This window comes from Pleurodeles waltl, chromosome 4_1, assembly GCF_031143425.1.
Source record: "Pleurodeles waltl isolate 20211129_DDA chromosome 4_1, aPleWal1.hap1.20221129, whole genome shotgun sequence".
Taxonomy (NCBI): domain Eukaryota; kingdom Metazoa; phylum Chordata; class Amphibia; order Caudata; family Salamandridae; genus Pleurodeles; species Pleurodeles waltl.
In genome coordinates this window covers 454,830,948-454,856,765 of record NC_090442.1, presented here as the reverse complement: position 1 = coordinate 454,856,765, position 25,818 = coordinate 454,830,948, and the positions used below count along the sequence as shown (strand labels likewise).

At 46.2% G+C, this 25,818-nt stretch overlaps 1 protein-coding gene across 2 annotated transcripts in view; it reads right to left on the bottom strand.

Annotated features, from left to right (window-relative positions):
• The window catches only part of GRM3 (glutamate metabotropic receptor 3), a 1,234,490-nt gene that overhangs the window by 99,225 nt on the left and 1,109,447 nt on the right, over window positions 1-25,818 (bottom strand). For both annotated transcript variants that reach the window (XM_069228714.1, XM_069228715.1), the window contains exon 5: window positions 5,973-7,039. In XM_069228714.1, coding sequence (XP_069084815.1) covers window positions 5,973-7,039 — 1,067 coding nt within the window. The remainder of the gene's footprint in view (window positions 1-5,972; window positions 7,040-25,818) is intronic.

Here is a 25,818-nt window from a genome sequence, read left to right as displayed (position 1 = left end):
ATTTTAATTTACTTTGTCTCTTATGATATGTGGGAGTCCAGGTCCAGCGCCTAACTCTCTGTCCCATGCTTCTTTCCTAGAAATAATTTTCATATTGTTTATTATGCATGATTTGTCCATTTGCTTCAATGCAAACCTGACCACCATCAGCTTATGTCTTGTAAACAAATACAAAACAAATTGCAAGTCCGACACCCTCCGGCCCTTTAACCTATGCACTGGTGTGAGTGTATTCCATTCCTATTCAATTAAAAAAGATGCTCTAAAGCAACAAGAAATGTCTGTGACTCATGCACTGTCAATAGAAGGTGTATATAATTGGTATTACAGGCTACTTATGAATCCCACAATGACCTCATAAAAATACATTAAGTCCAAGAAAAACATTATGTACTACAAGGCACTGCTGTCCTCTATTGCTATAGAGCCATGGTGATGTTTTCTGATCACAGCCTGGAAAATATGCTTTCTATAAGAATCAGCACTATGGACTTAAGACCTGATTTAGAGTATCGAGGGTGGGCTTTACTCTGTCAGGGTGCTGGAGTAAAATACTCTTTCACCCTGAAGGAGTACCCGTACTCCACATCTATGCGGAATTTTGTTTTTGGAAAAACAACAAATCATGACCCCCACATTGTCTTGCATTAGTTTTCTGCCCAAAAGTTCCTCTCAAGCCCTTGTAACTCTGTTCACAACTTACATAACTTTATCTGCCTTTTGTTGACTATTTCAGAAAAACTTACCAGAAAGTGACTGTTGCCCTTTTACATATTATCATTCCTTTAAAAACAATGCTCATTGAATAATTATATTAAGAAGTGTAATTATCATCTTTCATGAAACCTTGTGCACAGGTCAACAACAAATATTTAGAACTGAAAGTTAATTTCATATTAAATACTGTGAATATATTCAAGCAAGCTTGACTATTATGTTGCGAAATAATGACAGTAATACATGTGCATTCTATATTCGTCACTGGTGCCTAAATAACTAACATATGTAGCTCAATAAGAGGGATACCTAGAAGGGAAAACTGGATAATTGCAACAGTATAATGTTTTGTGAAACTGCATATACATATTTGAAAAGTAAAGGAAATACAGCTCGGCTGTGGTAGTAAATGAGTAAATCTGTGTTTATTATGCATTGCATTTGGACCTTTGGTTGATCAGAGTATGATTTGACCACACAGTTTTGGCCTAGCCCTTCGCCCAACCAACTGCAAGCAGCCAACACCATTTGTGCATGGTTCACTGATGTGGGTAGCTTGGTTGGGCCTTTGGGCATAATCTAAAACTGGTCCGTCCCTTTGTCCAAACCTTCACAGATTACCAACTCCTGCAGCTCACAGCTTTTGGCCAAGTGCAGAACAGGTTTATTTAATGGGTGGTCATTCCTACTGCTAACAGCCATTGACCAGGGGCAGCAGGGGTTGACTAGAGAGCCTTGGGTATGATCAGGTCCTGCATGCAAACATTTGTAGGTAGTCAGCCCTACTGCACACAGCCACTGGCCATGCTCGCTTGAGGTGTGTCAAATTAAGGGCCTCATTTATCAAAATTTCATACAGCCCAGCAGGGAACCTTACTGCATTGCATGAAAAGGAAAGGGTAGGAATGTGTTGTATTTAACATAATACGGTGAATTCCTTGAGCTGGCTACCTTTAGGCTGCCTAGCACCAATGCAGGCACCCTTGTGTTGTGGTGCAAGCATGCCTGCTTTGTTGACAGTTTGTTTTTGTGGCGGAAGGAGCACCTTCCTTCACATACGGAATACAGCACACTTAGAAAGAGGAAAGAATGAGGAGAAATAAGGATATTATGGGGAGGCGTAGCATTTTGATACATTCCCAAGTTTACCAATGTTGATTAATCAGGAAATGCCCCATGGAACACCTTCCTGAGGCAGAGTAATGCAAAACAGAAATTTGTGCTGTGTTGCCTTACTCCAGATGTATATAGCTACTTAGGGCCATGCAAGGTGGCCTTGATTGGCTTGTTAAATCTTACTTTAGTGTTGTCACCCTTGTGCCCCTCTTGCGTGACACAAGGGTGATGACACGCGTTAAGGCCAAAAAGGCACCACCAGAATCACCAACCTGGACTCCCTCAGTAACCTGGGAATGAGAGTAAACTGCCGGAAAGGCATACAACAGATGATCCGGCCAAGGGACCATCAGAGCATCCAATGCCCAGGTCCCTTCCTTTTGGGGGCAAGCACAAAATTGAGGCACCTGATCATTGTGCTGGGAAGCAAACGGATCCAAGAAAGATACACCAAACCTCCTGCAAACTTGAAACATCCCCTGATTGAAAGAGAGCTCCTGGGAGGGAAGAAAGACGTGACTGAGAGCACCTGCCACCCCATTGTCCAACCCCTGAACATAAGTAGCCACCAAGGACCGAAGGTGCTCCTCCACAAGCCGGAACAAAGGCAGGGCCACAGCATTGAGGGATTGAGACCTGATACCCCCCTGGTTGTTCAGATAGGCCACCATCACCTGGTTGTCTGAGCGTACCACCAAGTTGTGCCCCACCAGATGGTGCAGGAATCTCATGACCTCCCGAAAGACACTGTCACCTGGTTGTCTGAGCGCACCACCAAGTTGTGCCCCACCAGAAGGTGCAGGAATCCCATGACCTCCATAAAGACAGTCATCAGTTCCATCCATCCCATCCTGAAGAGACCATCAAGCCTGCAGAGACCTGTCCCCCAGGTTTGCCCCCAAACCAAAGGTGCTGGCATCTGTGGTGATGACCAGTGGAGGGTCTGTCTGTAAGGGAACCCCCTTGGAGAGATTATCCAGCAGAGTCCGCTGCTCCAAACCCCAAACCACTGCATGATAGAAAGGGACTGACAGCTCAAAGTCCCTGTAGTGAGGATCCCAAAAGGACGGAAGATGGAACCACAGGGGCTGGATATGAAAGCGGGCCCAAGGCATGGTGAACACTGCCGCTGCCAAGAACCCCAAGAGGTGAAGCCTTGTGCAGACTGCACTGGGGAAAGTCCATCACCTCCTGAGCCACCTACCTCAATGCCATCATCCTGGGAGGTGGAAATAACACCCTGTTGAGTTCTGTATGGAACCAAGTTCCTATAAAAGTAAGATCCTGAGAGGGAACCAGCTGACATTCCTCCCAATTGACCAGAAAGCCATGAGCCGGGAGAGTGGCACACACCACTTGGAAGTCCCAAAGAACCTGGTCCCTGGATGGAGCATGAATCAACCAATCGTCCAAACAGGGGTACAGGTGAATCCCCTAGAGATGAAGGGACGCCACCAGAGGAGCCACCATCTTGGTGACCACCCTCGGGCCGACCGGAGGCGGAATGGCAGGACCCTGAACTGATAGTAAGAACCTTGGACACAGAACCTCAGAAACTGCTGGGAGGGAGGATGAATGGAAGTAAGCATCCTGCAAGTACTGAATGCACATCAGATGACCCCTGATAACCAACTAAATGAGCCACTGAAGTATCTCCATCTTGAAGGGGACATGACACACAGACTTTTTCAAGGCCTTCAAGTCCAAAACCACCCGTTGGCCTTTGCAACAAGGAAGATGATGGAGTAAAACCCTGTCCCCCTCTCCGAGTGAGGAACCTCCAGAATTACGTGGTTGAGGAGAGGAGAAGAGAGTGAATGAATGGGCAAAGCCTCATGCTTCACACTGCTGGGAGGCCAAGGAATCAGCTGCCCTCCTGAAGAAGGAGGAAACACCCCAAACTCAATTGTGTAGTTGTGCTGCACCACGTCCAAAACCCATGGGTCTGAAGCAGACTCTTGCCAGGCCATGAGGAAATGTTGCAGGCGCCCCTCCCACCATGACGTCTGGATCCACTGTATCATCAGGACCGAGGCCTTTGGTTTCCTCTTACAACCGCGTCCAGCTGGAAGCTGTCCCTGAGACCCAACATACTGCCACCTGGAAGGTTGGCGCAATTGGGACTTGTGCTTCAAAGGCAGCCTATCCCTCAGCAAGAACTTAAGAGAGGAGGAATGTTTCTTCTCTTTGGAAAGTTTATGAAGTTTTTCCTCAAGCTCTGCACCAAACAAAAGTAGATCCCTGGAAAGACATCCGAAGAGCAGAAGACCTCTGGGCTGCATCAGTTTTCTAGTTCTGCAGAACCAGATTACATCTACCCACCACACAAGCCCCACCAGAGAGTGCTGAGGCCCTCACAACATCAAATAATGCATCTGAGAGGAATTCCACTTGGCACTAAATGTGCTCCAGGGTCCCAGAAGAGTCAGAGGACTCATCCAGGGTCCTATGAAGGGATTTCAAAACGGAAATTAAGGACTGCACCACATAGGTGCAATAAATCCCGGCCCAAAGAGCCAGATGGGCACCCGAATACATCTTCTTAAGAACAACATCCACCTTCTTATCCACAGAATCCCTGATGATGACATCCTCTGCCAAAGAAGTGTGCCCCACCAAACTGGCCACAAAGGAATCAATGGGAATTGAGTCTGGCAAATCCTTAATCATATCCGGTAAGGGATATAATTTTGCCATAAAGCGGGGCATCACTATCTTATCTGGATCCTTCCATTCCCGCTTAAGGACCTCCTGAATGCATGGGTGAACAGGCACAACAACAGGAGTGGCACACTGGAATTGATGCAGTAGAGACCCAGAAGAAGTATCTGGCACTTCATCCTTCAGAAAACCCATATTCGCTTTAACATGACGATTAAGGTCAACGAGAAGCAGAGGAGGAAGAAGTGGTGACCACGACTGAGGTCCCACATGTTTTCTCTTATGGGAGTGCTTCCCCGTAGTAACAATAGGCACCACACAACAGAGAACCAAACAAGAAAAACAGGTCACAAGGAGCACTGAAGGAAAACAGCCCCATGCACCAACTCCACTATGCAGTACTTACCCATAGGACCCCGTGCCTTTAATGAGTCAGGGAAACGAGAAAATGCCAAAAAACAGCAGCAGCAGGTGCAGGCCAAAACACTGTCATGCCTACACACTGACATCTCAACCAGAAGCTAGGCAATGATCACGGCGTAGCCCGCCCCGCTCCCAAGCCATCCACAGCCCGGGGGACATCCAGGAAGCGTTGGTGCCTCAGAAGACATGGCCATTGGACCAGCACAGGAAGACCGACCAGCGGCCTGCCGGTCCACACATCCCTACGCCTTCCCGTGGGCCCTGCAGACAGAGAGGTGCAGTGCTCATAAATTCCCTCAATGCCAGGCATAAAAGAATACAAGGACTACACGAGAAGCCACACCAGCCCAGCAGGAGCAGCTCCCTCCAGTTCATTCTGTTGTGCTGACAGAAAAAAGAACAGAAGGAATGCTGGATAAGTACACATTATGTACTAGAAGGGAGTGGGGTAGATTCAGCAGTCCTTGCGTTCTTTTTTTCTGTCATTGTCGATCGTCACCTCCATTAGTAAGGAATGAGACGAGGACTGGAGGGACCGGTGGGTAATTACAGTAAACAAATCCTCCGAGGACATTTCAATGCAGGTTTATGCTTGTCATCCCTGATCGATTATTAGCTTTTCTGTTTTTCAGTGATTGTCAATATTCTGTTCACATTTTTCAGTTTGTTCTGTCTGCATATATAGTAGTTTTACTGAACAGAGGTCAGGGAAAATGGCGTATACAACTCTCAAATCTATAGTTTGTTACTGGTGCCATATTATAATCCATAGAAGGGAAAGTTGCCCTTTTATAGCAGTTTCATTAAATCGACCGTATGTACATTCTCAGTCACTTTTACTATTCCAGAAAGGCAAATCACATCCCTTTGGTCAGAACAACAGTTCATCAGAAAAAGCAAAGTTTGAGGAAGCGTCTTCTGGCAAAGTGCGTGAGAACAAATATAATATATATATATATATATATATATATATATATATATATATATATATATATCAATGCTTCCCTGTGTGCAATATGCATATATCTTAACAAAACATATTTCTAAAGACTTACCCTGTAGTCGCTAGATGTTACATAAAATATGGGGAGGAATGCCAGCCATATAATGCAAGTGGTGTACATTGTAAAGCCGATGAACTTGGCCTCGTTGAAGTTTTCTGGGCACTTCCTTGTTTTGAAGGCATAGACAGTGCATAAGATGACTAGAACTACGTCGTACGTTAAAGATATTAGCATACTAGAATCTTTCACGTTGCACTTCAAAACAACAGTTTCCCGCTTCTCGGGAAGGGTGTATCTCCGTGTGCCCGGAGACTCAATCATGAGCCATACAGACACAATAACAAGCTGGACTGAAATGAGGCTCAGGCAAATAACGACCTGTGAACTCGGGCTGATGAACTTAGGTCTCGGGGCACCTTCGCTGACGCCGTTGAATATTCTAGAAATGCGATTAGTCTTTGTCAGAAGGGCTGAGTAGCAAACCACAAAGGAAGTTCCTAGCCCCAAGCGCCTTAGAGTGCAGATGGCTGGTGAAGGCTTTGCTATGAAGAAGAATGTCATACAGTAACACATGAAAACCCCAAACAACAAAATATAGCACAGTTCACGTCCTGATGCTTTGACCAGTGGTGTGTTGTTATGTTTGATAAATACTGCAGCAACCACAAAGGTGGACACGAAGCCAAGGCAGGCGATAGTGACTGGCCCAATTGCCCACGCATCTTCCCACTTGATGTAGTCTTCTGGCAGGTCAAAACAGCCGGATAGCTCTGCAGTTGGCCATCTCCCTGGCTCGCAGGCAGCACAGGTAAACTCATCTGCAAGGTACTCATGGGCTTCACAGGAGATACAAATCCAGCAGCAGACCTCCCCGGGCTGCATGTTCTTCATCTCATTGGGAGCACAAGGATCACTGCACTGTGACGTTGGGGTGGTGCTTTGAGACCAGTCGATCCGGTCTACATCTAGCGTCAAGGTCTCTGCCCACTGGCCTATCCGAAGGTAGGAGTATTTGTCTCCCTTGAATTGAAAATTAAATATGTTGTACCGGCCGATTCCATCTCCATAGACGTCAAATTTGACTGTGTTGTCCACTGTGTTTGGAGGGCTGAATGGAGCTGTGAAATAAAAAAGACTGCATGTGAATTCACGTTTATTTAATAACAGATAGAACATTGCATCCAAATAAATTAAACATTTTAGTAACATTTATGGCAACCATTGTTTGCAAACAAGTTTTTTTTTTAGAATTATATATTCTATGACTAATGAGATTAATGCATGGTGCATCCACAATAGCAGGACAGTGATTATGTTAAACTAATCCTAGCAGCATTTAATTGCACATTCCTCAAAAATACTTCCATTGTATCCTATCACTATCTCTTCGAAAAGCATGGTCCGAGTTGGTCATGACTCATAAGTAGCTCCAGGTAATAAACTGAAGTTAACCTAAAACTAAAATCAAATCACCTGAAACGAATGTAGGCTAACCATATCTAAGGTCTCATAATCAGCTCACTGATATGGTGATCTAATGTGTTGTTGTGTTTCGAGGCTCTCCACCCTCCATACTGTGTATTTTGTCATCTACTGTCCACATAATCTAATGGTATCTCACAGAATAGGGACCACATTATAGAAGAAATACTGAAGATTGCAAACCCACACTCTAAGCGGTAAAACTTTGGGTGGTACTTTAATTATTTATAACCCTAGAGGTTTGGTATGGTCACTAACATGCAGTGGCAATGTGTTTACTGCGGGCAGTAATACTGTCACGTGTGGTTACCTGGTGCAGCTAATATCACCACAGCATGGCATCCTCATCTATGTAATGCACTGCAAGAAAGTCCTCCTTTTTGCTCTGGTCATTCCCAAACGTTTTGGATAGATACTGGGTTGGCTGTGTCCTGGGTACTGCTTACTAGTCCCAGGTCCTGTGCTCCGTGTAAACTGAGTATGAAAATTAGATTAATTGTAATTGGCAGTATAAACCTACCTATAAGTCCCTAGTATATGGTAGGGCATGTAGATTTGGGAACCCCAGCATAGGTAGTGCACCCCTGAGGTGCTCAGTGTCATTTTAAGGGCAGGCCTGCCTTGCTGGCTGCTTTTAAACTAAAGTTATGTGCAAATTTGACTTTGGATTTCAAAGTACTTCCAAAGTCTTAAACTACCTTATTGTTACATATAAGTCACCCCTACAGGGTGCCCTATATGCCCCTAGGGTTGGGTGCCATGTAACTATATGCAAGGACCTCATACAAATGTTTTATAAGCCCTGGTGAGGTAAAATAGCCACCTTTGTTTTCCCCTCACTATAGTGAATGGCCTCCGTAGGTTAAAATGGGGAGACTTTATTTTAATTACCAAAGTCCCCTTAGGTGTCAGATACCTTGAGTTTGGTGTCAAATTGTTATGATAAATCCCACAACTTACAATTGTTGGATTTAATATAACTAGTTCAGGTAAAGAGTTTTAAAACTCTACCTGAAAGTTGCCAACTTCAGCTCTGTTTTGCCCTTCTCTGATTGGCCAGCCTCTGGAAGCCTGGCCAGGCTACCTTGATGGGGTATGAAGTGGCCTGAACTGAACACAGAAGATGTGCCTGAGGGAGGAGATCCTCCTCAGCAGATGGTGAAACAGTAAGGGGGATAGCGTCCAAACTGGTCTGCAAAGGCAGGGAAGGACAATTGGAGCAGCTCAGCACTTCCCTCACATCCTGCAACCCCAAACAATTAGGTGCCCTCTTGATTAGATTAGGAGAGGGGTGTGTTTAGGATTTTTCACCACATCAGTGGGTGGCTCAGCCAGATTTAACCTCCAAAAATCACTTTCAGCCATGTTGGATTTTTGAGAAATGTTGCCCCCTGGGATTGATTTTTGCAACACTTCCCAGGAAGTGGTCATCAAAGGGAGAAGGAGCCTGCCTGTGATTGGATACGAAGGACCCCCTGCTTTCCAGCCAGGAGCAAGGATAAATATGGCAGAGCTGCAACCACTCCTCTGAAGAACATCACAAGAAGAAGGACTGCCCTGGTGGACCACTGACCTGTATCAGGACACTGCACTCTGAAGGACTGCACCAGCTGCACACTTGGGCTTTACCACAAGAAGGACTTTGCCTGATTTCAACTGATTCAAGAAGGGACTCCTTGTTTGCTGCAGGTGAAAAACAGCTAACCAGAGTACACTGCATCAAATCCTGAAGAAACTGACCAGCTGACCACTGTCAAGTGGCAATTTTGGAGCTTGAGTCAGGTGCATTCTGGGAGTTGGAGTCCACACCCTCAAGGTGCAACTCAGATCTTCTGGAACCTTCCGGTGAGCCGTGGACTCCTAAATGACCTTCAAAGACCTTCTGTAAGAAACTCCAGAAGTTTGGAGAAAATTGGTGAACTTTTTGGAAAAAGCTCCATAATCGGACCGACCCTCCGCAGAGAGTCTAGCTGGCTTGCCTCAACCATTTCCCAGCCTGACTTGCAGGTTTGTCCAGCTGAAGAAAAGCTCCCAAAAAGTGACTAAGTCCATACGTAGAAAGTTGGCCAGGAGCTCACGCGTAGTGTATTCGAAGAGGGCTCCAGGGAGGTTGGATCGGACTGGTGACTTTGTGCCACTGAGGAAAATCTTCAAGAAAAAGACTAAGGGGGTTATTCCAACTTTGGAGGAGGTGTTAATCCGTCCCAAAAGTGACGGTAAAGTGACGGATATACCACCAGCCGTATTACGAGTCCATTATATCCTATGGAACTCGTAATACGGCTGGTGGTATATCCGTCACTTTACCGTCACTTTTGGGATGGATTAACACCTCCTCCAAAGTTGGAATAACCCCCTAAGTCCGAAGGAAAACTTTTGAACGAGACCTCCGCTTGCTGTAGCCGAGCAGGGCTCCATCGCTGTCGGCCTTAAACTTTGACTTTGCCCCAGTCGAGGTGCGACCAGATTGGCGCTATTCGTTTCTATGCACTAAAAAACACTCAATGTTTTAAAATTCATATCTCCGGTTTCTCTCATCCGATTTTATTTGTTTTAGTGTCGAATTAAAGATAAAAATATTTCCTATTTGTATAAATTGGTTTTGGATTTTTAAATTGTTTCCTGTATTTTATTTAATTACTGTTTTGTGATAGCTGAATGCTTTACACACTTTGGCCCATATTTATACTTTTTTAGTGTAGCATTTGTGTCGTTTTTTGACGCAAAAGCAGTGTAAACTTAAAAAATACAATTAGATTTTGAAAGTTTGTGCTGCTTTTGCATCAGAAAATGACGCAAATGCGGCACTAAAAAAGTATAAATATGGGCCTTTGTCTCCTAAGTTAAGCCTTGTCGTTCGTCGCCAAGCTACCAACGGTTGAGCTGGGGTTAATTTATTGAAACCTAACTGAACCTAGTGGGTGTTAGTGGCCTATTGCTAAGTATAGGTACTTACCTGCCCTTACCAATAATCCACTTTCCAACATGCACTATACATTTGCCTCTTTGTATTCTAGACATACCTGAATTGTCTGTGGTTCTGTGTGGAGGGGACATGATTCCATTTTAAGAAAAGTGGATAAATTATCTATGATGTTATTGCAGGTGATTACAGCTGCCTGTGTGTTTTGTGCACACATCCCTGGATGCGAAGCGCACTTCGGTAATGGCTTTAATTTTCTTTCAGAAATAGGCTTAATATTATATGTAACACACTAAGAAATTGGCCATTTAAAATTCGGGTTTAGATCGTGGATATGTTTATGGTTAATACACCCCCGTGATGTCATTAATTTATTGCTTCTACTCCCCTTCTTCCTTGAAGAGAGACTTGTTCTGTAAAGTATAAAATGTTTAAACTCAGTAGGGTTCTCCATTCTTTTCGAAAGGTAGATGTCATGCACTTCTTTTAAAAAACGAATTTGTCTATTTTATTCCATCCATTATGTATTTATCTAATATATTTACAAATGCAAGTGTGTCTTCAAAAACGTTTTTTATCTCCAAATTCCTAGTTAATGTAATATGCATTTGCACATCAGCTGTTTCTGTTTATTAGATCGAATACATTTAGTTTCTCAAAAAATCTTCTCTGTGGTATCTTCACAAAATTGACTGTATATTAATGATTGCAACGTTTCCACCTCAGTTTTCAACACGTGGTCGGTGAGGCTTCCAAAAAAAAGAGGAAACTACCTCGTGGCTCTACTCTATTTCTAATGCGTATTTAGTATCATTTGTTTTTTTGTGCCTTATATTGTTTCTCTGTATCATTAAAGTTTAACCCAGAATATATCTCGTGTGGAAGTGACACGTAAACCGAAAACCCGTTCAGCCCTAATCCTGCAGCGATAGAGCCTGTGCCGTGACAAACATAACCTGCGTAATGACATAAAGAGACCTTAACACTCAAACAACTAAAATGTATCTGCTACATGTACATTTATGTAATAGTTCCAATATAACTGATTATCATCCTTGCTTAATACGTGGACCTGCACATTGCCAATGAATGTAATTACAAGACGGATGAAGCAAGCGAACATTCTACAAAGCCTGAAACTATAACAGGCAATACCTCTCATGAAAAACTTTTCCACAGACCCCTTTTCTAACAGCCTGTTGCAGGCTTCTCATTTTCATCCTGACAAATCTCGCCTTTCATACAGTGCTTAATTTGTAAATAAAATGGTGCTGGGGCTCAAAGCTCTCCTCCTAAACACGCGGCTCCTACAATTAAAAGTACGAGCACATAATACTGAGGCAGCGTAATCCTGAAGCCACCTCTGGCCTCTTCAGTCCATTTACAGCTACTCCCTGCCCCTTCAGCTCACTCTGTCAGCTTCCTGCTTTTCTCCTTTCTGACGCTTTTTCGTTTTTCTCTTCCTCCGTCTTTCCCACGTGTCTTTTGCTCACAGTAAATGCTCGAGACAGAAAACTAAGCGCCGGCCCTCAGAAATAAGTACCGGTGCTCTGCACCAGAAACAACAAGCACAAATTAAGAAGCAATGCTTTCATACAAGGTATGAGGAAAGTCCTTGGTTTCCTGCAGGCAAATATATTTGTCTCAATTTCCACATTTCCTTTACTCACAACCCTCACCGTGCCAGAGCATTATGTAAGTCCTCACATTTTCTCTCAATCTGAAAGGTATAACTGTGAGCTATCTCCCCGTTTTTCAGGTGCTGCATGACCCTTCCTTCTTGCCACCTGTTTGTATTTGTGTGAATTTGTCACAAATGCTTCACAATAACCGGCGGCGGCTCCTCCGCTATGGCGGAAGAGAGTCGATGCCCCCCCGCCAGCAACAGTCACTGCAAACCTTTAACAACTAAATCATAAGTTTATTATCCTTTTGTTATTAAAGGGGCGGAGCCAATGGGAAAGACGGCCAAACACACATCTGCACTGTGCTCTCCTCAGCCTGGTACTGTGTTGCCACGCTGGAGAGAAAAAGCACAGGCTCCTACTCTGTCTGGGAGCGCTTTGGCTGGGCGCTCCAGCCAATCCTAAAGCTGACCTGAGCAGTGTCAGTATTGGCCACAGGGCAAGCTGGGGATGGAGGAACAGCGGCATGGCGCACAAATATGTTTTTTTTTTTTTTTTACAATTTTAATATTATTAATATTCCCTTCCCTGCCGCACACGCCCCTTATACACCCGCAAGCCGCGACTGACAATAACTGTTAAAAGTGTCACTCAGAACTTTATATGTTGATTGCCTCAGCTTGGCAAAGTCATAATACAGAATGACAATGAATGCCTAATGTGTGCTCCAATATGCAAGCATTGGTATTTATTTATTAAGTGGGTTTTATAAAGAATGAACCAGTCCCCAGTAAGTATCAGTCTGCTGTAGAGGAAAATAAACATATGCGAGAGAGAGTGCAGGCCTGGTCCACGTACTAACTTAACAAGGATGTCAGTTGTTACAAACTTACATGAGTAATCTTGGGATTTGTTACCATTATTGCACCACGTTTACTTTGTGGGACTTTACATTGCACATGAGTACATCCGGGTCTTCACATTGCACCTAGGTTTTCCAGTACTTTACTTCACCTGGTAAAAATAATTATATACTGTATATATTATAAATGTGAATATGTCTATGTATTTTATATATGCACATATAAAAATATGATTATATATCTACATAAATATTAACACATATACTATGAGAAACCATAAATTTAAAATTACTTTAAAAATAATCTTTGCAGTGTAATTTATTTTGGATTAAATTTAAGTGTTGTACATAGTAAACAGATATATATTATTATGATATATGTTAATGAAAACTAACATAAGTTATTTTATAAAGATTATAAAATAGGTTTTTAGAACTTGTAGTATTAGTATATATTATTACTGTTTAAATGTTTATTTCATAATATGAGTACATAATATTGGGAAATTAAATACATATCTTACATTTAAAATTTGGATTTTAAGAGTGGTAAGGGGATTTTGTGGGTCAGGGATGAATAGTTTTTGGGGTTGTTTGGAGGTTTTAGGGTTCAGGGATGGGTGAGTTTTAGGAGTGTGAAGATGCTTTTCGGCTTCATGGATGGATACTGAATGGGGTAGTATGGGAATTTTTGGCTTTCAGGGATGTTTATTGCAAAGGGTTAGTAAATTGTTTTTATGGCTCAGCAAAGGGTAATGCCTAGGGGCAGTAAGGACTTTTTAGAGATCAAGAATGGGTAGTGCAAAGGGGCTATAAGGTGTTTTAGGACTCAGAGATGGGTAATGCAATGCGGTAGTAAAGAGTTTTAGGGCTCATGGACAGTAAGGCTCTCATTTTGACTTGTCCCATAGGTTCTAATTAGGGTAATGAGGCTACTGGATTTGGGTGGTAGGATCACCTAGGTTGTGGGTATTGAGTACAATTCCATACCTGGTGACACCTGTCGGCCTAATCCAGGGTTTCTGGCTAACTAGCAGCACCCCATCTCTGACTGAGATGATTGTGGCATTTGAGCTCATGGTAAGATAGACTACCCAGGGAATCGTGGTACATCAGATCGCATCCCATTCTCTCATTTACCAAGATCTCACTCAGGCAAAGACAACAGAGGCAGAATATATTTCAATAAGCATGTATTAAAATATCTGCAACTTAGATAAAAACAGATGCATAGCAATAACAAGGATAATGAAAGACAATAGGAGCAGACACATGATTAAAAATGTAAAACGCAAGAACAGTCCTACCATGCTGTCTAAGCAGTGGAGTGGATTTATAGCCCCTCACTGTAGGAAGTTGGCTCTGTATGCACTATTTCAAAGTAAGGAATAGTATGCACAGAGTCCAAGGGTTCCCCTTAGAGGTAAGATAGTGGCAAAAAGAGATAATACTAATGCTCTATTTTGTGGTAGTGTGGTCGAGCAGTAGGCTTATCCAAGGAGTAGTGTTAAGCATTTGTTGTACATACACATAGACAATAAATGAGGTACACACACTCAGAGACAAATCCAGCCAATAGGTTTTTGTATAAAAAAATATCTTTTCTTAGTTTATTTTAAGAACCACAGGTTCAAATTCTACATGTAATATCTCATTCGAAAGGTATTGCAGGTAAGTACTTCAGGAACTTTAAATCATAAAAATTGCATGTATACTTTTCAAGTTATTGACAAATAGCTGTTTTAAAAGTGGACACAGTGCAATTTTCACAGTTCCTAGGGGAGGTAAGTTTTTGTTAGTTTTACCAGGTAAGTAAGACACTTACAGGGTTCAGTTCTTGGTCCAAGGTAGCCCACCGTTGGGGGTTCAGAGCAACCCCAAAGTCACCACACCAGCAGCTCAGGGCCGGTCAGGTGCAGAGTTCAAAGTGGTACCCAAAACACATAGGCTAGAATGGAGAGAAGGGGGTGCCCCGGTTCCGGTCTGCTTGCAGGGAAGTACCCGCGTCTTCGGAGGGCAGACCAGGGGGGTTTTGTAGGGCACCGGGGGGGACACAAGCCCACACAGAAATTTCACCCTCAGCAGCGCGGGGGCGGCCGGGTGCAGTGTAGAAACAAGCGTCGGGTTCGCAATGTTAGTCTATGAGAGATCTCGGGATCTCTTCAGCGCTGCAGGCAGGCAAGGGGGGGGTTCCTCGGGGAAACCTCCACTTGGGCAAGGGAGAGGGACTCCTGGGGGTCACTCCTCCAGTGAAAGTCCGGTCCTTCAGGTCCTGGGGGCTGCGGGTGCAGGGTCTCTCCCAGGTGTCGGGACTTTGGATTCAAAGAGTCGCGGTCAGGGGAAGCCTCGGGATTCCCTCTGCAGGCGGCGCTGTGGGGGCTCAGGGGGGACAGGTTTTTGTACTCACAGTCTTAGAGTAGTCCTGGGGTCCCTCCTGAGGTGTTGGATCGCCACCAGCCGAGTCGGGGTCGCCGGGTGCAGGGTTGCAAGTCTCACGCTTCTTGCGGGGAGCTTGCAGGGATCTTTAAAGCTGCTGGAAACAAAGTTGCAGCTTTTCTTGGAGCAGGTCCGCTGTCCTCGGGAGTTTCTTGTCTTTTCGAAGCAGGGGCAGTCCTCAGAGGATGTCGAGGTCGCTGGTCCCTTTGGAAGGCGTCGCTGGAGCAGGATCTTTGGAAGGCAGGAGACAGGCCGGTGAGTTTCTGGAGCCAAGGCAGTTGTCGTCTTCTGGTCTTCCGCTGCAGGGGTTTTTCAGCTAGGCAGTCCTTCTTCTTGTAGTTGCAGGAATCTAATTTTCTAGTGTTCAGGGTAGCCCTTAAATACTAAATTTAAGGGCGTGTTTAGGTCTGGGGGGTTAGTAGCCAATGGCTACTAGCCCTGAGGGTGGGTACACCCTCTTTGTGCCTCCTCCCAAGGGGAGGGGGTCACAATCCTAACCCTATTGGGGGAATCCTCCATCTGCAAGATGGAGGATTTCTAAAAGTCAGAGTCACCTCAGCTCAGGACACCTTAGGGGCTGTCCTGACTGGCCAGTGACTCCTCCTTGTTTTTCTCATTATCTTCTCCGGCCTTGCCGCCAAAAGTGGGGCCTGGCCGGAGGGGGCGGGCAACTCCACTAGCTGGAGTGTCCTGCTGGGTTGGCACAAAGGAGGTGAGCCTTTGAGGCTCACCGCCAGGTGTGACAATTCCTGCCTGGGGGAGGTGTTAGCATCTCCACCCAGTGCAGGCTTTGTTACTGGCCTCAGAGTGACAAAGGCACTCTCCCCATGGGGCCAGCAACATGTCTCGGTTTGTGGCAGGCTGCTAAAACTAGTCAGCCTACACAGATAGTCGGTTAAGTTTCAGGGGGCACCTCTAAGGTGCCCTCTGGGGTGTATTTTATAATAAAATGTACACTGGCATCAGTGTGCATTTATTGTGCTGAGAAGTTTGATACCAAACTTCCCAGTTTTCAGTGTAGCCATTATGGTGCTGTGGAGTTCGTGTTTGACAGACTCCCAGACCATATACTCTTATGGCTACCCTGCACTTACAATGTCTAAGGTTTTGTTTAGACACTGTAGGGGTACCATGCTCATGCACTGGTACCCTCACCTATGGTATAGTGCACCCTGCCTTAGGGCTGTAAGGCCTGCTAGAGGGGTGGCTTACCTATACTGCATAGGCAGTGAGAGGCTGGCATGGCACCCTGAGGGGAGTGCCATGTCGACTTACTCGTTTTGTCCTCACTAGCACACACAAGCTGGCAAGCAGTGTGTCTGTGCTGAGTGAGAGGTCTCCAGGGTGGCATAAGACATGCTGCAGCCCTCAGAGACCTTCCTTGGCATCAGGGCCCTTGGTACTAGAAGTACCAGTTACAAGGGACTTATCTGGATGCCAGGGTCTGCCAATTGTGGATACAAAAGTACAGGTTAGGGAAAGAACACTGGTGCTGGGGCCTGGTTAGCAGGCCTCAGCACACTTTCAATTGTAAACATAGCATCAGCAAAGGCAAAAAGTCAGGGGGCAACCATGCCAAGGAGGCATTTCCTTACACAACCCCCCCCCCAAACGAAAGAGGATGAGACTAACCTTTCCCAAGAGAGTCTTCATTTTCTAAGTGGAAGAACCTGGAAAGGCCATCTGCATTGGCATGGGCAGTCCCAGGTCTGTGTTCCACTATAAAGTCCATTCCCTGTAGGGAGATGGACCACCTCAACAGTTTAGGATTTTCACCTTTCATTTGCATCAGCCATTTGAGAGGTCTGTGGTCAGTTTGAACTAGGAAGTGAGTCCCAAAGAGGTATGGTCTCAGCTTCTTCAGGGACCAAACCACAGCAAAGGCCTCCCTCTCAATGGCACTCCAACGCTGCTCCCTGGGGAGTAACCTCCTGCTAATGAAAGCAACAGGCTGGTCAAGGCCATCATCATTTGTTTGGGACAAAACTGCCCCTATCCCATGTTCAGAGGCATCAGTCTGCACAATGAACTGCTTAGAATAATCTGGAGCTTTTAGAACTGGTGCTGAGCACATTGCTTGTTTCAGGGTGTCAAAGGCCTGTTGGCATTCCACAGTCCAGTTCACTTTCTTGGAGGTGAGTTCAGTGAGGGCTGTCACAATGGATCCATATCCCTTCACAAACCTCCTGTAATACCCAGTCAAGCCAAGGAATGCCCTGACTTGAGTCTGGGTTTTTGGAGCTACCCAGTCCAGAATAGTCTGGATCTTGGGTTGGAGTGGCTGAACTTGGCCTCCACCTACAAGGTGGCCCAAGTAAACCACAGTTCCCTGCCCTATCTGGCATTTGGATGCCTTGATAGAGAGGCCTGCAGATTGCAGAGCCTTCAAAACCTTCTTCAGGTGGACCAGGTGATCCTGCCAGGTGGAGCTAAAGACAGCAATATCATCAAGATAAGCTGTGCTAAAGGACTCCAAGCCAGCAAGGACTTGATTCACCAACCTTTGGAAGGTGGCAGGGGCATTCTTTAAACCAAAGGGCATAACAGTAAACTGATAATGCCCATCAGGTGTGGAGAATGCTGTTTTCTCTTTTGCTCCAGGTGCCATTTTTATTTGCCAGTACCCTGCTGCCAAGTCAAAGGTACTGAGGAATTTGGCAGCACCTAATTTATCTATGAGCTCATCAGCTCTTGGAATTGGATGAGCATCTGTCTTTGTGACAGAATTGAGCCCTCTGTAGTCCACACAAAACCTCATCTCTTTCTTTCCATCTTTGGTGTGAGGTTTGGGGACTAAGACCACTGGGCTAGCCCAGGGGCTGTCAGAGCGCTCAATTACTCCCAATTCCAGCATCTTGTGGACTTCCACCTTGATGCTTTCCTTAACATGGTCAGACTGCCTAAAGATTTTGTTCTTGACAGGCATGCTGTCTCCTGTGTCCACATCATGGGTACACAGGTGGGTCTGACCAGGGGTTAAGGAGAAGAGTTCAGGAAACTGTTGTAGGACTCTCCTACAATCAGCTTGCTGTTGGCCAGAGAGGGTGTCTGAGTAGATCACTCCATCTACTGTGCCATCTTTTGGGTCTGATGACAGAAGATCAGGGAGAGGTTCACTCTCTGCCTCCTGATCCTCATCTGTTACCATCAACAGATTGACATCAGCCCTGTCATGGAAGAGCTTAAGGCGGTTCACATGGATCACCCTCTTGGGGCTCCTGCTTGTGCCCAGGTCCACCAGGTAGGTGACCTGACTCTTCCTTTCTAGTACTGGGTAAGGGCCACTCCATTTGTCCTGGAGTGCCCTGGGAGCCACAGGCTCCAGAACCCAGACTTTTTGCCCTGGTTGGAACTCAACCAGTGCAGCCTTTTGGTCATACCAAAACTTCTGGAGCTGTTGGCTGGCCTCAAGGTTTTTGGTTGCCTTTTCCATGTACTCTGCCATTCTAGAGCGAAGGCCAAGTACATAGTCCACTATGTCCTGTTTAGGCTCATGGAGAGGTCTCTCCCAGCCTTCTTTAACAAGGGCAAGTGGTCCCCTTACAGGATGACCAAACAGAAGTTCAAAGGGTGAGAATCCTACTCCCTTCTGTGGCACCTCTCTGTAAGCGAAAAGCAGACATGGCAAGAGGACATCCCATCTCCTTTTGAGTTTTTCTGGGAGCCCCATGATCATGCCTTTTAATGTCTTGTTGAATCTCTCAACCAAGCCATTAGTTTGTGGATGGTATGGTGTAGTGAATTTATAAGTCACTCCACACTCATTCCACATGTGCTTTAGGTATGCTGACATGAAGTTGGTACCTCTGTCAGACACCACCTCCTTAGGGAACCCCACTCTGGTAAAGATACCAATGAGGGCCTTGACTACTGCAGGGGCAGTAGTCGACCTAAGGGGAATAGCTTCAGGATACCTGGTAGCATGATCCACTACTACCAGGATATACATATTTCCTGAGGCTGTGGGAGGTTCTAGTGGACCAACTATGTCCACACCCACTCTTTCAAAGGGAACCCCCACCACTGGAAGTGGAATGAGGGGGGCCTTTGGATGCCCCCCTGTCTTACCACTGGCTTGACAGGTGGGGCAGGAGAGGCAAAACTCCTTAACCATGTTGGACATATTGGGCCAGTAGAAGTGGTTGACTAACCTCTCCCACGTCTTGGTTTGTCCCAAATGTCCAGCAAGGGGAATGTCATGGGCCAATGTTAGGATGAACTTTCTGAACAGCTGAGGCACTACCACTCTCCTAGTGGCACCAGGTTTGGGGTCTCTGGCCTCAGTGTACAGGAGTCCATCTTCCCAATAGACCCTATGCGTTCCATTTTTCTTGCCTTTGGACTCTTCAGCAGCTTGCTGCCTAAGGCCTTCAAGAGAGGGACAGGTTTCTTGTCCCTTACACAGCTCCTCCCTTGAGGGTCCCCCTGGGCCTAAGAGCTCAACCTGATAAGGTTCAAGCTCCAAAGGCTCAGTTCCCTCAGAGGGCAGAACTTCTTCCTGAGAAAAGAGGTTCCCTTTCTTTTGCTGTGTTGCAGTTGGTTTCCCAACTGACTTTCCTTTCCTCTTGGTAGGCTGGGCCATTCTTCCAGACTCCAGCTCTACTTGTTCACCCTGTGCCTTGCATTGTGCTCTGGTTTTCACACACACCAGTTCAGGGATACCCAGCATTGCTGCATGGGTTTTTAGTTCTACCTCAGCCCATGCTGAGGACTCCAGGTCATTTCCAAGCAGACAGTCCACTGGGATATTTGAGGAGACCACCACCTGTTTCAGGCCATTGACCCCTCCCCATTCTAAAGTAACCATTGCCATGGGATGTACTTTTTTCTGATTGTCAGCGTTGGTGACTGTGTAAGTTTTTCCAGTCAGGTATTGGCCAGGGGAAACCAGTTTCTCTGTCACCATGGTGACACTGGCACCTGTATCCCTCAGGCCCTCTATTCTAGTCCCATTAATTAAGAGTTGCTGTCTGTATTTTTGCATGTTAGGCGGCCAGACAGCTAGTGTGGCTAAATCCACCCCACCCTCAGAAACTAGAGTAGCTTCAGTGTGGACCCTGATTTGCTCTGGGCACCCTGTTGATCCCACTTGGAGACTAGCCATACCAGTGTTACCTGGATGGGAGTTTGGAGTGGAACCTTTCTTGGGACAGGCCTTGTCTCCAGTTTGGTGTCCATGCTGTTTACAGCTATGACACCAGGCCTTTTTGGGATCAAAGTTTTTACCCTTGTACCCATTGTTTTGTGAAGAGGCTCTGGGCCCACCCTCCTGAGCAGGTTTTTGGGGGCCTGTAGAAGACTCTTTACTAGTTTTAGTTTTGGTTGTCTCATCACCCTTCCCCTGGGGAGTCTTTGTGACCCCTTTCTTTTGGTCACCCCCTGTTGAAGTCTTGGACACCCTTGTCTTGACCCAATGGTCCGCCTTCTTTCCCAATTCTTGGGGAGAAATTGGGCCTAGGTCTACCAGATGCTGATGCAGTTTATCATTGAAACAATTACTCAATAGGTGTTCCTTCACAAATAAATTGTACAGCCCATCATAATTACTTACACCACTGCCTTGAATCCAACCATCTAGTGTTTTCACTGAGTAGTCAACAAAGTCAACCCAGGTCTGGCTCGAGGATTTTTGAGCCCCCCTGAACCTAATCCTGTACTCCTCAGTGGAGAATCCAAAGCCCTCAATCAGGGTACCCTTCATGAGGTCATAAGATTCTGCATCTTTTCCAGAGAGTGTGAGGAGTCTATCCCTACACTTTCCAGTGAACATTTCCCAAAGGAGAGCACCCCAGTGAGATCTGTTCACTTTTCTGGTTACACAAGCCCTCTCAAAAGCTGTGAACCATTTGGTGATGTCATCACCATCTTCATATTTAGTTACAATCCCTTTAGGGATTTTCAACATGTCAGGAGAATCTCTGACCCTATTTATGTTGCTGCCACCATTGATGGGTCCTAGGCCCATCTCTTGTCTTTCCCTTTCTATGGCTAGGAGCTGTCTCTCTAAAGCCAATCTTTTGGCCATCCTGGCTAACAGGAGGTCATCTTCACTGAGAGCATCCTCAGTGATTTCAGAAATGTGGGACCCTCCTGTGAGGGACTCACTATTTCTGACTAACACAGTTGGAGACAGGACTTGAGGGGTCCTGTTCTCCCTATTTAGGACTGGAGGAGGGACATTGGCCTCCAAGTCACTAATTTCTTCCTCTGTGATGTCATCATCAGAGGGGTTGGCTTTTTCAAACTCTGCCAACAGCTCCTGGAGCTGAATTTTGGTAGGTCTGGAGCCAATGGTTATTTTTTTGATATTACAGAGAGACCTTAGCTCCCTCATCTTAAGATGGAGGTAAGGTGTGGTGTCGAGTTCCACCACATTCATCTCTGTATCAGACATTATTTTGCTAAAAGTTGGAAGACTTTTTAAAGAATCTAAAACTGTTTCTAGAATCTAATTTCAAACTTTTAACAAACTTTTAAACTCTAAAAGACAATGCTAAACAGGGACTTAACACACAAGGCCCTAGCAGGACTTTTAAGAATTTAGAAAAATTTCAAATTGCAAAAATGAATTTCTAATGACAATTTTGGAATTTGTCGTGTGATCAGGTATTGGCTGAGTAGTCCAGCAAATGCAAAGTCTTGTACCCCACCGCTGATCCACCAATGTAGGAAGTTGGCTCTGTATGCACTATTTCAAAGTAAGGAATAGTATGCACAGAGTCCAAGGGTTCCCCTTAGAGGTAAGATAGTGGCAAAAAGAGATAATACTAATGCTCTATTTTGTGGTAGTGTGGTCGAGCAGTAGGCTTATCCAAGGAGTAGTGTTAAGCATTTGTTGTACATACACATAGACAATAAATGAGGTACACACACTCAGAGACAAATCCAGCCAATAGGTTTTTGTATAAAAAAATATCTTTTCTTAGTTTATTTTAAGAACCACAGGTTCAAATTCTACATGTAATATCTCATTCGAAAGGTATTGCAGGTAAGAACTTTAGGAACTTTAAATCATAAAAATTGCATGTATACTTTTCAAGTTATTGACAAATAGCTGTTTTAAAAGTGGACACAGTGCAATTTTCACAGTTCCTAGGGGAGGTAAGTTTTTGTTAGTTTTACCAGGTAAGTAAGACACTTACAGGGTTCAGTTCTTGGTCCAAGGTAGCCCACCGTTGGGGGTTCAGAGCAACCCCAAAGTCACCACACCAGCAGCTCAGGGCCGGTCAGGTGCAGAGTTCAAAGTGGTGCCCAAAACACATAGGCTAGAATGGAGAGAAGGGGGTGTCCCGGTTCCGGTCTGCTTGCAGGGAAGTACCCGCGTCTTCGGAGGGCAGACCAGGGGGGTTTTGTAGGGCACCGGGGGGGACACAAGCCCACACAGAAATTTCACCCTCAGCAGCGCGGGGGCGGCCGGGTGCAGTGTAGAAACAAGCGTCGGGTTCGCAATGTTAGTCTATGAGAGATCTCGGGATCTCTTCAGCGCTGCAGGCAGGCAAGGGGGGGGTTCCTCGGGGAAACCTCCACTTGGGCAAGGGAGAGGGTCTCCTGGGGGTCACTCCTCCAGTGAAAGTCCGGTCCTTCAGGTCCTGGGGGCTGCGGGTGCAGGGTCTCTCCCAGGTGTCGGGTCTTTGGATTCAAAGAGTCGCGGTCAGGGGAAGCCTCGGGATTCCCTCTGCAGGCGGCGCTGTGGGGGCTCAGGGGGGACAGGTTTTTGTACTCACAGTCTTAGAGTAGTCCTGGGGTCCCTCCTGAGGTGTTGGATCGCCACCAGCCGAGTCGGGGTCGCCGGGTGCAGGGTTGCAAGTCTCACGCTTCTTGCGGGGAGCTTGCAGGGATCTTTAAAGCTGCTGGAAACAAAGTTGCAGCTTTTCTTGGAGCAGGTCCGCTGTCCTCGGGAGTTTCTTGTCTTTTCGAAGCAGGGGCAGTCCTCAGAGGATGTCGAGGTCGCTGGTCCCTTTGGAAGGCGTCGCTGGAGCAGGATCTTTGGAAGGCAGGAGACAGGCCGGTGAGTTTCTGGAGCCAAGGCAGTTGTCGTCTTCTGGTCTTCCGCTGCAGGGGTTTTTCAGCTAGGCAGTCCTTCTTCTTATAGTTGCAGGAATCTAATTTTCTAGGGTTCAGGGTAGCCCTTAAATACTAAATTTAAGGGCGTGTTTAGGTCTGGGGGTTTAGTAGCCAATGGCTACTAGCCCTGAGGGTGGGTACACCCTCTTTGTGCCTCCTCCCAAGGGGAGGGGGTCACAATCCTAACCCTATTGGGGGAATCCTCCATCTGCAAGATGGAGGATTTCTAAAAGTCAGAGTCACCTCAGCTCAGGACACCTTAGGGGCTGTCCTGACTGGCCAGTGACTCCTCCTTGTTTTTCTCATTATCTTCTCCGGCCTTGCCGCCAAAAGTGGGGCCTGGCCGGAGGGGGCGGGCAACTCCACTAGCTGGAGTGTCCTGCTGGGTTGGCACAAAGGAGGTGAGCCTTTGAGGCTCACCGCCAGGTGTGACAATTCCTGCCTGGGGGAGGTGTTAGCATCTCCACCCAGTGCAGGCTTTGTTACTGGCCTCAGAGTGACAAAGGCACTCTCCCCATGGGGCCAGCAACATGTCTCGGTTTGTGGCAGGCTGCTAAAACTAGTCAGCCTACACAGATAGTCGGTTAAGTTTCAGGGGGCACCTCTAAGGTGCCCTCTGGGGTGTATTTTATAATAAAATGTACACTGGCATCAGTGTGCATTTATTGTGCTGAGAAGTTTGATACCAAACTTCCCAGTTTTCAGTGTAGCCATTATGGTGCTGTGGAGTTCGTGTTTGACAGACTCCCAGACCATATACTCTTATGGCTACCCTGCACTTACAATGTCTAAGGTTTTGTTTAGACACTGTAGGGGTACCATGCTCATGCACTGGTACCCTCACCTATGGTATAGTGCACCCTGCCTTAGGGCTGTAAGGCCTGCTAGAGGGGTGGCTTACCTATACTGCATAGGCAGTGAGAGGCTGGCATGGCACCCTGAGGGGAGTGCCATGTCGACTTACTCGTTTTGTCCTCACTAGCACACACAAGCTGGCAAGCAGTGTGTCTGTGCTGAGTGAGAGGTCTCCAGGGTGGCATAAGACATGCTGCAGCCCTCAGAGACCTTCCTTGGCATCAGGGCCCTTGGTACTAGAAGTACCAGTTACAAGGGACTTATCTGGATGCCAGGGTCTGCCAATTGTGGATACAAAAGTACAGGTTAGGGAAAGAACACTGGTGCTGGGGCCTGGTTAGCAGGCCTCAGCACACTTTCAATTGTAAACATAGCATCAGCAAAGGCAAAAAGTCAGGGGGCAACCATGCCAAGGAGGCATTTCCTTACACTCACCTACGCTAAGTATAAGCACAGCATGCTAAACCTAATCTGCCCTTCGATTTTCCCCCTGGGAGAACATTGTCCCTCATCCCTGAAGAAGAGGCCTGAGCTCTAGAGAGATATCGTCCCTATCCAGTTCAGGGCTTGGCCATCTAAGCAAGCAGCTGTAGTGAAGCTTGCAGCAATCAGCATACAATTGTGGTCATCTGGCTGGAATCTCCCTCTAACGTGCCTGGGACTAAGGGGTGTTTTATAATAAAATAACGGACATTCTAAGAAATGGTATCTCGTATGAGTGTGTGTTTTTCTGTGAATGCAGGAGACACAGCATACCACATTTGTCAGCAACCCTATCTTACTGTAGCCTTGGAGAAGCACAAAGTGAACTTTATGTTCTGCTAAGAATGAGATGCTTTTTTAGGTGAAAGAACAATAAGATAGAGAGAAATAAAACAGCACCGCAAATTAAGTTAGTCCTAGAAAAATAAAGCAATGCTGAATAAAATGTAAACGGGTTAAATTGCACATGGCTAAAATAGCTACACAACAGACTTTGGCAGTCAATTTCCCTGACCGCCAAAGCCAAACCCGCCACCAGACCGCCAGTGCTGGTGGTCTGCAGTCTGCCAAACTATGAGTGCTGGCAGCCGTCCGCCATCTTTGTGGTGGGAAGTCACCAGCATTCCTGCTGGCAGTCTGCGGTAAAGAGGCGGGTGCATCGCCAGCGCCACCACGGCAGCAGGACTCCACCCGCCGTATTACAAGCCGTAATACCGCTTGTCGGAGTCCTGCTGGTGTGGTGGTGCTGGTGATGCAAGACCGCGAGGACCCATCACCTCTTTGACAGAGAAGGTAAGTGGGTGCCCGAAAGTGGTGGAAGGGGTGAGGGGGTGAGAGGTTGGTTGTGTGTGTGGGTGCATGTGTGCATGTCTGCGGAAGGGGGTTGTTGAATGCATGCGTGTATGCAAGCGAATATGAATGTGTGTGTGCTTGTATGTGGGTGTGAATAGGGGTGTCTCTATTGATGAATGTGAGTGAGTGGGGGTGTCTGTGTTGATGAATGTTAGTGAGTGCATGTATGGTTATGCTGAATGGGTGTGTATGTGAATGCATGAGCGCGTGAAGGGGTGGGGGGGGTGTTTAAGTGTATGGATTGGTGGGGGGATGTGTGCATGTGTGGGGACATGTGTGTGCCAACGAATAGAGATTCCTATCGCTGGGTGCATG